The 14,210-nt window shown below is 43.2% G+C and overlaps 1 protein-coding gene across 3 annotated transcripts in view; it reads left to right on the plus strand.

Annotated features, from left to right (window-relative positions):
• The window catches only part of KLHL3 (kelch like family member 3), a 124,728-nt gene that overhangs the window by 90,139 nt on the left and 20,379 nt on the right, over positions 1–14,210 (plus strand). For all 3 annotated transcript variants that reach the window (XM_043465430.1, XM_043465432.1, XM_043465431.1), the window contains 3 exons: positions 1,269–1,418; positions 13,169–13,286; positions 13,710–13,907. In XM_043465430.1, the coding sequence (XP_043321365.1) occupies positions 1,269–1,418; positions 13,169–13,286; positions 13,710–13,907 (466 nt within the window). The remainder of the gene's footprint in view (positions 1–1,268; positions 1,419–13,168; positions 13,287–13,709; positions 13,908–14,210) is intronic.

The following is a 14,210-nucleotide window of genomic DNA, read 5'->3' on the forward strand; positions in this document are numbered from 1 at the left end:
GACCAGTGCTGGCTGCAGGCATTGCACTTTTGGGTGCATCTCATTGATTTGCTGAGCATACTTCTCAGATGTATTGGTTTCACCAGAATTCAGAAAGCTGTAGTACATCAGACCAGCAGCAGACCACCAAACAGTGACCATGACCTGTTTTTGGTGCAAGTTTGGCTTTGGGAAGTGCTTTGGAGTTTCTTCGTGGTCTAACCACTGAGTTAGTTGTTGCCAGTTGTTATATAAAAGCCACTTTTCATCACACATCACAATCCAATTGAGAAATTCATTGGAAGTTCATTGTTATTGTGTAGAATAAGAGAAGATGACACTTCAAAGCAATGATTTTTTTTTTTTTTTTTTTGGTCAGCTCATGAGGCACCCACTTATTGAACTTTGTCACCTTTCCAATTTGCCAAACAACCATAGAATGGCTGGCACTGAGATCTCTGGCAACTTCTTATGTAGATGTAAGAGGATCAGCTTCGATGATGGTTCCCAGTTGGTCACTGTCAACTTCTGATGGCTGGCCACTGCGCTCCTCATCTTCAAGACTCTTGTCTCCTTTGTAAAACTTCTTGAACCATCACTGCACTGTACATTCATTAGCAGTTCCTAGGCCAAATGCATTGTTGATGTGAGTTGTCTCCACTGCTTTACGGCCCATTTTGAACTCAGATCACTCAAATTTGGTTTTTGTCTAACATCATTTCTATAGTCTAAAATAAATATAAATAGCAAGTAATTAGTCATTAGCAAACAAAATATAAAGGGAGAGATGCACATTAAAGTGATGTATAACATAACCACATTTATCTAAGAATGTATTCCAATATCAAACAGCAAAGTTCAGCAATGCAAAACCGCAATTACTTTTGCACCAACCTAATACATTCCAATCAGGGGGCATGTGGAAGGAAGCCTTAGGGACAATAAATTGTCTTTATATTATTTAAGTTTATAAGAAAATACAATGTGTGAGGTTGTGGGGTACTTTAATATGCCTGCCTTGCATCTTCCAGATGAGGAAACTGAGGATCAGAGGAGGTAAGTGGTAGAGCTGGGATTTGATGCCAGAGCTTCATCTCTTACTCCATTGCACTCTTGAGATGCAGGAGGTGGGCACCAGGCTGTAACTCTGGACCTTGGTCTTGGGGTTTGAGACAATGCAATGAGGGAATGATGAGTGTGGGAGCACAGGAATGACTCAGCCCAGGGAGATGGCTTAGGAAGTGGGGCTGAACTCTGCCCCGGGATCACCTGTGGGTTATTACCTTTAGACAGTTGAAGAAGAAGCTTTGATAAAGAATAACAACACCTGTAAGGACTTCCTCATCGAGGCCATGAAATACCATCTGCTCCCTCTGGATCAGAGGCTCTTGATTAAAAACCCAAGGACCAAGCCCAGGACTCCAGTCAGCCTGCCCAAGGTAAGTCCCAGCCCACTACCAAGAGTTGAGACTGTGACCTGGGAAAATGGCCTTGCACTCTTGCCTCCAAGTCTCTCCTCACCTACGGCTGCCCCACATCTCAGTTGTATTTACCACCTAGGAGATGGAGTCTGCTGGCTCCTCTCGAATCTGCTGGTACCTCTCTCTTCCAGGGTCTTCCTTTCCTAAGAGTGTCAAGGTAACTTTCAGTGTCACCAGGGAGGTTTGAGAAGGACTCAGGGCTCTTTTCTTCTTCTCTCTCTCTTGTTTCACACCAGTGTTTAGGCTCTGTTTCATTTGGAAGCAGAGGAATGACTGTGCAAGTTTTGACTTCGCTGTGGCCCCGGCAGTCCTCTCTCTAGGCTATCCTTGGAGTCAGAACAGCCCTAGTCTGGTTTCTCCCCTCACCACAGAGCCAATAGGGACAATTAGGGCTGCCAGAGGGGAGAAGGGCCCTTAAGGAGCCTGACAGGTAATAAGGCAGGGTAAAGGAACGGGGGAAATGAAAGCATGTGAGGGAGCCAGGGGGAGGGAAGGGTGAGCATAGGAGGGGACACCATGATGGAGAGTCTATGCTGGGTGCTGGCTGCTCTAGTTCCCTGAGTCCCCTTCTCCCCCCAGTCCTCAGGTCCCTTACCTCCAGAATGAATGCTGCAGTATACAGTCTGTAAAGTTCTTTCTGGCTTGGCGTTTGCATCCTCTTTCCAGGATCCTACTTATGAAGTCTATGGGGGAGGTCCCAGCCAACCCAGGAGGAAGGGTGGAGGAGAGGGGTGAGTCATGTTGGCTCACCCACTACAAGCAGGTGAACCCGGGGGTTATGTTGACCCTCGTCTTGCCCTCTTCTTCCCCTTTGCGGTTTGGTTACTCCTCACCTGCTGCTCCCAGGAAGGGTTTCACGACGCTCGAGAAGCATGTTGTCCAAGACCCAATGTTTGAATTTAACAAGGTTTGCCACTCCTTCTCTCCATTCTGCTGTGTGACCCCGGATCATGGAGAACATAGTGGTTGCGATGTGAATGTCCCAGATAATAATAGAAGCAGCTGACATTATTGAGTACTTACTATGCACCAGGCAGTGAACTGAAGGTATCACATAGAAGGTAGAAGTAACTATCCTAGTTCAGCAAGGAGGAAGCTGAAGGGCAGAGATATTAAAGAACTTGCCCAAAGTCAACACAGCTAATGTGGTAGAACCAGGTTTTGAATTGAGTTTTTCTCCCTCTCCAAACCTATTCTTGAACCCATACCATCTTGCACCTCCTCCACCTTTGTAAACCTGAGAGTTTTACCTACCTGTTTGCCTCCTGTTGCCAGTGCTGGCTAGAAGGGCAACTACAGGGCATGGACCGCTCTCTGATGGACCATTTGCCTTACTGCATGTTGATGTGTTTTGTTTTGTTGGAACATTGCATTGAAATGTCTTCATGTTTTTCAAAGTGAAAATAACTTTATTATAGAAATATGTGCTCATTGTAGGTTATTAAAAGGATACTGCAATTTGGAAATAAAGTAAAAACCACCTGAAATCCCTCCACCCAGGGACAATCACTTTGGTGAATTTTCTTCTGGACATATCTCTGCACACTTATTCACAAATAACTCAAAACACACACTTTTAGATAAATGGACTCTTGCTACACAGATTGAAATCTTTTTTGTCTACTTAACCAAGTGTCACAGACTACTTTCAGTGTTATCATATGGGTAAAACCAGCATTTAAATTGTAATGGGGTACAGCATTTAATTATATTTATGTACTGTTATTTATGTAACTATCCTCTATTGCTGGGCCTTGCAATAATTTCCATTTTTATATGTCCAAACATTTATATGTCAGATATACTTTTAAATAGGGCATCTTGTTTTAGTTTGCTTTTCTTTAGTTGTTCAGTTCAGTTCAGTTCAGTCACTCAGTCATGTCCGACTCTTTGCGACCCCATGAATCGCAGCATGCCAGGCCTCCCTGTCCATCACCAACTCCCAGAGTCCACCCAAACCCATGCCCATCGAGTTGGTGATGCCATCCAGCCATCTCATCCTCTGTCGGCCCCTTCTCCTCCTGCCCCCAATCTTTCCCAGCATGAGGGTTTTTCCGATGACTCCACTCTTTGCATCAGGTGGCCAAAGTATTGGAGTTTCAGCTTCAACATCAGTCCTTCCAATGAACACCCAGGACTGATCTCCTTTAGGATGGACTGGTTGGATCTCCTTGCAGTCCAAGGAACTCTCAAGAGTCTTCTCCAACACCACAGTTCAAAAGCATCAATTCTTTGGCGCTCAGCTTTCTTCATCATCTTTAGTCATGAGTAAGGTTAATCTTGGTTTCATGGGGTTATTGGCATTTGTTTTGGGTGGGACATGGAACTTTTCTGTTCATGTCCTTTCCCAATTTTTTTTGTTGGACTGTATGTTTTTTTATTAGTGGTTTTTAGATGTGCTTTTAACAGAGTTTAGGTCTTTGTATGTATTTTAATATTTTTTTCTTAGTTTTCAGTTTGTCTCTAAATTTGTTTATAACATTTTGAAATCCCAAAAAAATAATAGGTAGTCAAACTGATCTGTCTTATGCTCGATGCACTTAGAATTGGTTTTTGTGCAAGGAGTGAGAGTAGGAATTCAGCCTTGTTTGTATGGTAAGTCATGAGCCAGTTGTCTCAAAGTTATTTTATTCAATAGTCTTCCTCTCTCCTATGGACTTGAATGTCGCCTTCAATTATGGTCTGAATTTCCACCAGCTTTGTTTCTGGAGAATACTGATTCTAAGGTACACTGTTGTGCTGTTTTGTGTGCAGGCCATTTCTTACACCCTGGGTTTTCAGCTGGCCTTGTTGCTTGTCTGTGGCTTTTCTCTTTGGAATCTGAGTTTCTCATCCTATCTGATATCAGGGTAATGACGTGTTTTCCCTGTGAGTGTATTCTGGAGCTAAGGAAGTGGTGTATCACTGGCCCATTTTCTTTGTGTGGTAACCATAGCCAGTGACCTCTCCTTTTCTTAGGCTCCCCATCTGGGTGTTACCACATACACCGACAAAAAAAAGTTTTGAAAATCAAAGTCAAGTTTGTGTCTGGGCCTGAACTAAACAGCCTGACCCCTGGCCTCAGCAACACACCTTGTGCCCCTTCCCAGACACTTTGTCTGTAGTTGAGCAGAGTCCACCCCTTGTTTCAGGAAGCCAAAGATGTCCCCATGTTGCCTCTACTCCTTGAGAACCATTTATTTTCCAGATGAAATGTTTAGATTTCTGGGCACATAGCCTTCTACAGGCGACTGGAACCATGATTCCCTTTAAATCTGTTGAAGGGATTTTTTTTTTTTTTTTAAAAAAGGCATGGCTACTCTTTGCCTCATTGCTCCCCCAACTTTAATCCTTGAATGACGTAAGATTGTATTGTCCACCCTGCTTCTCAAACTCTTACTCCTGTCACCACTGTGTGGGCACTTAAATTAACAAGATCCCTACTGCAGGGTTGAGGAATGGGGTGTGTGCTAAGGGGAGCTGTCACTGTGAGGATTACAGACTGTGCTCATTAAATTGTGGCAGTAAGAGGTCAGTGTAGTCATATCCCTACTGTACAGAGTTTACTCAGAGAGGTTATGTAACCTGCCCGGTTACACAGCTAGAAATTGTAGAGCTGGGGTTTTAACAAGGTCTGTTCCATTCCAAATTCTTGTGCCAAACTGCCTCTAGGAACAGGTTTTCAGGTTTTGGTGGCAGATGAAAAAAGATTTTCTTTCTCCTCCTTTTATTTTTTTTCTTTTTCCTTCTCTCCCCTCTTCCATTTACCCTTCCCTTCATTTTTCCTCTCTTTTTTTCTTTTTCTTTCTCAGCAAAATATTCTTTCATTAGAGCACTATAATATCTGATTCATCTTATGAAGAGAATGCATTTCTAATACATTGATTTCTTTAAGTCAAGTCTTTATATTTTTAGTGCACTTTTAGATTCATAGCCAAATTGAGGGGAAGGTAGAGATTCCCCGTATACCTTCTGCCCCTACAATGTGTAGCTTCCCTCTTTATCAACATCCCAGATTATTTTCTTTTGGGTTTATTGAGGTATAATAATTTATTCACAGTAAAATTTGCTTTTTTGGGGGGATTCAGTTTGATGAATTTTGACAACAATACACAGTCATATAACCATCATCTTCATAAAAATATGGAATATTTTAATCACTCTAAAAAATTCTCTTGTGTTGCTTTGTAGTCAAGCCCCTTCTCCCACCTCCACCTCCTGATAGCTACTGATATGATTTCTGTCCTTACAGTCTTCTCTTTTCTAGAATGTCATATAAATGTAATTATGCCATATGCAGCTTTTTGATCTTGCCTTATATCTCTTAGCATCATGCTTTTGGGATTCATCCATGTTGTTTCATGTATCAGGAGTTCATTCCTTTTTATTTCTAAGGAATTGTCCATTGTATGAATGTATTATACTTTGTTAATCCATTTATCAGTTGATGAATGTTTGGTGTCCAGTCTTTTGGCTTTTACAGATAAAGCTGCTTTGAACAGTCACTTATAGATCTTTGTGTGGACATATATTTTAATTTCTCTTGGGTAAATACATTCTCCTGGGAGTAGGATTGTTGGGCTGACTGGCAACTATATGTTTAACTTTTTAAGAAATTGTTAAACTATTTGTTTAGATGACAGTGCCATTGTGCTTTCCCAGCAGCAATGTATGTGAGTCTTTGTTACTCCGTTGTCTCACCATACCTGTATTATCTATTTTTTTTTTAATAAAAATTGGCCATTCTAGTAGGTATGTGGTCACATCTCACTGTGGCTTTAATGTACATTTCTCTGGTTAATGATGTAAAACATCTCTTCATATGCTTATTTGTCATTTGTATGTCTTCTTTGGTGAAATCTGTGTTCAAATCTTTTCACATTTAAAAAATTATTTTCTAATTATTGACTTCTAAGAGTTCTTTATGGGTCTGGTCAACTCAAAGTCTTTGCTTTTGACCATGACATGGTACTAACCCCACATGGATGTTGGTAGCAGGTCTAATTGCTGAGCATGTGCCAGGCACTGGGCTGAGTGATTTACATTTATTACCTCATAGGATTGTCAAACCTGTCATCATCCTCCTTTTATGCCTGAGGAAATTGAATCTCAGGTTATGTCACCTTCTCGCTATGTATTATTATCATTTTCTGCATTATAGATTACCCTAACCTTGGTGGCTTAACACAGCAAGCGTTTGTTATCTCACAGTTTCTGTGGGCAGGGATCCTGGAGGGGCTTAGCTGCATCGTCCTGGTGCAGGACCTCTTGTTAGGCTGTAGTCAAGCTGCTGGTTCCCACTGCAGTCCCCTCCAGGCTCATTTAAGGAGGATCCGATTCTAAGCTCACTCTCATGGTTGCTAATAGGCATCAGTTCCCCGCCTCATGGCCTTCTCCATAAGCTACTTGGGTGTCCTCAACACATGGCAGCTAACTTCCCTCAGAGTGAGTAATTTCTACAGTAAAAGAATGGGAAAGCTCGCCTGTGATGGGAGCTGTAGTCTTTTAATAACCTTTTCTCAAAGTGATATTCCATCACCTCTGCTATATTGTATTTTCTGGGAGCAAGTCAGCAAGTCGAGCCCACACTCAAGGGAGGGGTGGTGATGAGGTTCCATGTCTTGAGTGGAGGAATACCAAAGAATTTGTGATATGTCTATAAGCATAGCTAGTAAATAGCTGAGCTGAGATTTAACAGGGTGAGTGATTCCAGTCCATGCCTCCACACTTTACAGAAGCATTTCAGCTGAATACTGGGTAGAAAGAAACCCAGTTCTTACCCTCTGAGGACTTTTAAGAAGTCCTTCTGAGAAAGTGAGGTAGAAATATAGAAGTGGCCAAATGAGGAAGAAGAGAAGTTAGGAGACAGTGAGGCTCCCTGGAAGAGTGGCCACAGGAATTCCAGGGGCCAGCAGGTTTGGGCTTTCATGAGTTCAGTCCAAGTTGGCTTTCTGACAAAGCTGACTTTGAGAAACTGAGTGGTGGAGAGAGATTTGTACTGTTCTCAGCAATTCCCAGCAGTGAACTGTTTGCCAGCCAAATCCCCTCCCTGGAAGAAGCAAGACTCTGCCTTGAGATAGCTGCAGAGGCTAATAATGGATTTTTTTTCTTGTGCCTTATACACACTGATCATACTGACACATTCAAGCCGGAACAGCTAATAGCCTCGTCTGAGCTCCCACACATTCACCGCCCAGCACTTTCCCCACGGCTGGGTTGCCATGGACACCTAGGGGCTGTCTCCCAGACACTCACAACACTCCTACGTTACCGTGTGCTGCAGATGGTAGCAGAGAAATGAGATTTCAGGAAGATGGAAATAAACCCTTTAGAGATGTACTGAATCTGGCACTTTTCACTGTCATCTCAGTTCAGTTGACATCTCTATTAAACTTTCAGATGACACCAAAAGCTCATTTGGGCTGATAGTGGGTGGCTTCCTCCTAGGTTGGGCTGTCCTGCTTTCAGAAGATAGTGTTGGAACCAAGGCTTGTTGGCAGGGTGGGTCAGATGACTTCTCTCCTGGGCCAGGCCGGTGAGTGGACACTGCTCTTCCCTCATCTTGATCCTTTCAATAGACCCAGGCTGCACCCTGGAAAACACTCTGGGGTCCTTTCAGGACCATCATTATCCCTGTAGTTACTGGTGCTCACTCTCCCATTCACAGATCATAAGTATCCTTTTCTACCAGTTGTTGAGAATCTGTTTTTTAGCAACTGTTTTTTTTTTTTTTTTTTAATAGCAACTGTTTTAAATGGTAGTAATGATGCTGGCATTGATCTAATAATAGAAGCTAACATTTAGTGTGTGCTCTTTACCAAGCGCTGCACTAAATGACTTATATCATTTAAGCTTCCTGACACCCACTGGGGAAGTATCCTGTCATTCTGGTATTTTAGGTAGTGGAAGTGAGCTTGGCAAGGGTAAGTGGCTGCCCATGTTCACACAGTGAGTTAGTGATGGGGCAGGTGTTTGAGCACAGATGTGTCTGACCCCAAAGTCTATTTCCCACTCATGCTCTCCTCCCCCGGATATTGCTCTTGCATTGCTGCTCCTCCACCCCTCATTTCTGCATCCTGGCTGTCACTCCTTGCCTGGAGCACTTGTTGCTCAGGAACCTGCTGGGACAAGTCTTCTGCCTCAACCTCGACATGCTCCTTCGGATGAATTTTTGGTGTTAGCCCTGCGGCCCCACGCACCAGGGTAAGAGAGACTCGCTTCCTGCCCTGGCCCGAGGGACCGACTGGCTGGGCCTGCCTTCTGCCCAGCTCACCGGTCGTGGAAGAGAGTTTGGACACACACTCTACTCTTGCCTGCTGAACACAGTGTGCAGAGCCCGGTCCATTCCACTCACCCGAGTGCAGAGTCTATGAGTTAGGGTCTGGGTCCTGCTGGGAAGTTCTGTGCTTTTCACTTACTGCCCTTTTCCTGGCCAGTCTCTGCTCCCTAATGGCTCTCTGTGTAGAGCAGTTGTTAGATTGTAAGGAGGGGCCAACAGGCTTGGCTCCCAGGTCACACTGGTTGAGTCAGACTCATCCAAGTGAAAGAAATAGTATGACGTGTTTTTGTTTTTATAAGTCATCTTGTTATGCTGGGAGTGCAATTTCCTTCCTAAGAAATCAGATAGTCTTTCCATGGTCTTTCTTACATCCCTGAAGCAAATGGCCACTTGGCTTTCTAAAATGAGGGTGTTTTCCTTGGGAGTCATCTAGTAGCTGTGCCCTGTCGAGTCTGGCCCACCAATGTTGTGTCACCCGGAACTCCCCCCTCACCAGGAGATCTGCAGCCTTCCACACAGTGATGACTGAAACTTGGAGTCAGGACCCTGGGTGCCCTGTCAGATTCCCAAGTACACTGGTGATCTCGAATGTGATTAAGTTTGGTCTAGCATGATTGTTAGCCTGGAACCAGTTTTTAGTTATTTTGTGATTCCCATATGACCACTGGTAGTTCTTAACTCAGAGTTAGTTACCTTGAAGGATAAACGTTTAAAATAGTGATCATTAAACAGGCTGATTTGATTCACTAATTTGTATTAAAGACATTACACATCTTTAGTAAAGTGAGACTTAGGATGTTGGGGAAAGAAAGAAATATGCCAGAAAGAAATTTTCTGGAAATGTCAAATGTGGGCTTGCAAGATAGAACAGATCAAGTCTCTTCTTGCCCTGACAAACTGTGGTTTCTTTAAGTAGCTGGAAGTTTACAGTTTCAGAGGTGTAATACATGTAGACTCTGGGGAATACTCATTTTTATCTAATTGGTTGCTAAGTTCACGTATCTATGGAAACAAGTATCCATTAGTATGTCAAGACAGGAGATTTGTTCTTTTTTACACTGCACAATTACATGGCGATGAGCATAGTGCTTCATGTATGGTGGCTTTTTGCAAGACCTGCCATAGAAATGGGCTTTCTTATGCTTATGAGAGAAGCAGAAAGCACACCTATTCCTCCCTCTGCCTTGAGCTGCCTCCACATTTTCAGAAACCATTGATTTGAGAAACCTCATAATGGCTCTTCTCACATTGTTGTACAGCCTCTCACCAGTGGTTTTATGAGCTCAAAGGCAAGTTTATTTTGAAAACCTTCTTCTGTATCATTTTTGTCTGTGTACATCAAATTTTGGCATTTCTTTAATATTGTTTCTGTGTTACTATGGAAATTCTCAGAGGCGAGTGCTGGATTTTCTCCAATATGAATGTACTGATACCTTCCTACTTTGGTGGAAAATAGTTTCTGGAACATGGTTAAGTCACCTGAAACTTTGCCTTTTTTTGTTTATGGCAGAAGCCTTGATAGCTTCTGCAAAGAATTGATGGCTTCTGCCTTCTTGTGGTTGAATCAAAAGATGGGAAAAGCTCCCTCTCTCTCTTTTTGTTTGTTTTCCTCAAATTCTGTCCCTAGAATTGTAATCTGGGTCCAACATGTCTTAATCCAAGAAAGAGATATTCTGGCTAATTTTTTTTTAAACTGTGTGTTTTTTCATTTAACTCTTTGCATGTGGTCTTTACTATTCATTTATTCTAAATAAATATCTGAGTCATTACTTTTACCTGGTACCCTAAGACCCAAGGATTATCTTAGTAATTGAGGCAGATATTTTTTTGTTCTGCTGGCAGGGCTCACTGTCCAGAAGGGGAGACAAAGTTACCAGACAGAGCATAAAATTGGGCACTTTTAGTGGGAAAACCCTGGGTGTATGTGATCTTGGGGAAGGACCTGTGATTCAGCTTTGGAGGTCAAGAGGTTCTCTTGGAGGAAGTGATGTGTAAATTGAGACCTGAAAGATAAGCAGGTGTGAGAGGAGGAGGATCAGGTTGGGGAAGAGTATTTTAAGGAGAGGAAACAACTTGTGTGAGGATTTTGGGTACTTGAGGTCATTGCAGAAAGAAAGCTAAAAACTAGTTTTATTCCTACTTAGCCCCAAAATCAGATATCAAAGAAAATCCTTGAAATGGTTTGACTTCATTTTAATTTTACCAACTCAAAACCAGAAAGGCAGTACAAATTCTAGGTATGTTTATGAACTCAGGTCATTCAGCCCTGGAGGAAGAAGTTGGGCATTGCCTGAAGTTTGCCAGGAGGCTGTGTTCATTAACGTCCCCTCTTGAACTGTTCATGGATCTTAGCCAAGAATTACAGATAGGAAATAATGTAGAATTCTGCATCTCTCTGAAAAGGACTGCTCCTGGCACAGAGCAGCAGACCTTCTGAGCAAAGGAAAGTCAAATGCAGAACATTTATTTCTGGAGGCAACAGCATCCCTAAGCCTGGACTGTGTGTCCTGGATTCCTTTGGGATAGTCCAGAAGTCAGAACTGAATTCTGAGGTTTTGAACACTGTTCACTCACTTGGTCACAGAGGAGCTGCAGACTAACTCTGATGACCATTGACCACCCACATGGGCAGTAGGCGAGCCTGATTCTAGAATCCTGGGTCATAAATAATTGATCTTGAGCAATGGTGGTCAGCCCTATATCTGTCTCCCTCTGTGGTGGATAATGTTCAGCTGAGGGGTGTGCTCCTGTGTGCTGACACAGATTTTGATGATCACTCTTCCCCCAAAATCACTTTGAGGAGGAGTAAAGAACACTATGATAAGTATAATGGCAAACATGGTTAATGGCACATCATCAGGAAGTCCCTATATTTGTGGGAGTAAAACAGTGGTTATCAAAGTATGACTCTTGGAATTGCAACATCAACATCAACTTGTTAGAAATGTGTATTCTCAGGCCCACTTCAGACCTACTAAACCAGAAACTCTGCGGGTGAGGCCCAGCAGTTTGTGGCTTAACAAGCCCTCAAGGGGATTCTGATGCACACTGAAGTTTGAGATCCACTGGGGTAAATAAGACAAGCCTCAGGTAATGAGAGGATCCTGTGATTTATATTGATTGTCTGCCTGTGACTTCATCTCTTTCTCTCCACTTAAGAAAGCATATTGGAATGAGTGAGTGAGAGTAATGTCATCGTGGGACAGCCATAAATTTGTATAAGCTTATTGAAATATGTAAAAATTTGTTAACTCTGGTGCTTTAATTTTTATTTATTAATAGCTCATGACAGTTGTCATAGCGATGGGGATACCACAATGGAGTGATGACGTTCTCTTGCTACAGCCAAAACAGTGACTTTCTTTTTTTTTGTTTGTTTTTAAATACTACATCCTACACTAAGAAATATGCCTAAATTGCTTTCCAGGAGACACATACATGTATGTATAACCAGAACAAGTATTTAATGAGATAACATCCTTATGGTATTTTCTGTGCTGTTCTATTAAAAGTATGCTGATAGAAACTTTTAAAAATTGATTTCATGACCCACCAAAGAAATGTGACCTGCAGTTTGAAAACCAATGTGTAGTGAGCTGTCCTGGCATAGACCCTGTCTGTCTTTAGAGCGGGGCAGTGAGTAGCAGGGAGGGGCTGCCTTCACTTCTGTGTCAGATGCACTTGGCTTTCAGTCTTTCTTCTGCTGCTCTTAGCTGTGTGACCTTGGGCAGTTTCCCTATATTCTCTGAGCTTTACTTTCCTGACCTATCAATGTGGATGGTAATACCTACCTCACTGAGTTGTGGTGACGGAGGAATGACAACATACTTCACATGATGACTGGCAGTGGTAGCTACTACCTTAACTTGTAGAAATAGTACTAGTAGCATTCTTTTTCAGAACATCATCAGTTACATACATTTTTGTGGTAACCACCACAAAACAGTGTTTTACAAATTTTTTCCCATACTCCAAAGAATAAGTACCCCCTACAGTCTATGCATTCAAAAATATTTTTGAATTAATTTTATCTTAAAAATGCATCCAAATTCTATACTCTATTCCGAAATACATTCAGATGTTGAGAGATATATATGAATATTTTGTTTCAATATAAAATTTAGTCTCCTTGCCCCCAGTCCTTAAGGACACACAGATTGTAGAGGATGCCCCAAGTGGCTGCACATGCGCCCAGTACAACTGTGAGTAGGGGCACTTGGGAAGCATAGACTTAATGATTGTGTTTCTGTGGGAAGATGTTCATTAGATTTTTCTTGAATATTCATACCTGTTGGTGAGCGGGGGCAGCATCTTCATGTATGTAGCTCTGTAAATTGGCATTTCAGACCATCCACGGACCCTGAGCAGTGAGCATGTATGTAGTAGGGATTGGTCACCCATGAGTCTGGATGTTGGGGCAGCCAGCTAATGTCCACTTGTCTTTCTGGAGGTCATGATCGTGGTTGGTGGCCAGGCACCCAAGGCCATCCGCAGCGTGGAGTGCTATGACTTCGAGGAGGATCGCTGGGACCAGATTGCTGAGCTTCCCTCCAGGAGATGCAGAGCAGGTGAGCCGCATGGTCTGCCAGTGTCCCAGCTGCCCCCCAGCCCCCACTCCCACACTGCAGGTCTCTGCAGGGTGCTGAAATTCTGCTCCCTGTTTCTGAAAACATTGTGCATTCCACACTCCCTTCCTTTCCCTTCCCCACCTGCACATTTTCTAGCTGTACCTTCTGGGGTCAGTTCTTATGTGCTTAGGGACTTCAGGCTATTGCAAATATTTGCTTGACACAAATAAAATTAGCAATGCAAATCTGAGAGGAAATCCAATGAGTCCCATAGTGACTTCCAAATATCACAAGTTGGAGATCACCTTCTCTGTTAAACTACCAGTATTTATATGCCTGCCTCATTCCCACATTGTCACTTATCAAAACGTGAGTCATCAGCCGTTTGAGATGACCTTGATGCCTTGGTTTCCTGTGCCTCAGGTGTGGTGTTCATGGCTGGCCATGTGTATGCTGTGGGCGGGTTCAATGGCTCACTGCGTGTGCGGACAGTGGACGTGTATGACGGGGTGAAGGACCAGTGGACATCCATCGCCAGCATGCAGGAGCGCCGGAGCACGCTGGGTGCAGCTGTGCTCAATGACCTGCTCTATGCCGTGGGGGGCTTTGATGGCAGTACTGGTAGGTCCCGGACTCAGTCACCATCCAGCCTGAGACATGCACTCCATGTTACTCTGGTTTGAAGCTTCCCAGGTGACACAGCAGTAAAGAATCCTCCTGCCAATGCAGGAGACATAAGAGACGCAGGTTTGGTCCCTGAGTTGGGAAAAATCCCCTGGTGTAGGAAATGGCAACCTACTCCAGTATTCTTGCCTGCAGAATTCCATGGACAGAGAAGCCTGGCAGGCTACAGTCCAAGGGGTCACAAAGAGTCAAACACAACTGAATAACTGAACCCACCACCCTGGTTTGCTCAGCCAGCTC

Source organism: Cervus canadensis, chromosome 4 (assembly GCF_019320065.1).
Source record: "Cervus canadensis isolate Bull #8, Minnesota chromosome 4, ASM1932006v1, whole genome shotgun sequence".
Lineage (NCBI taxonomy): Eukaryota > Metazoa > Chordata > Mammalia > Artiodactyla > Cervidae > Cervus > Cervus canadensis.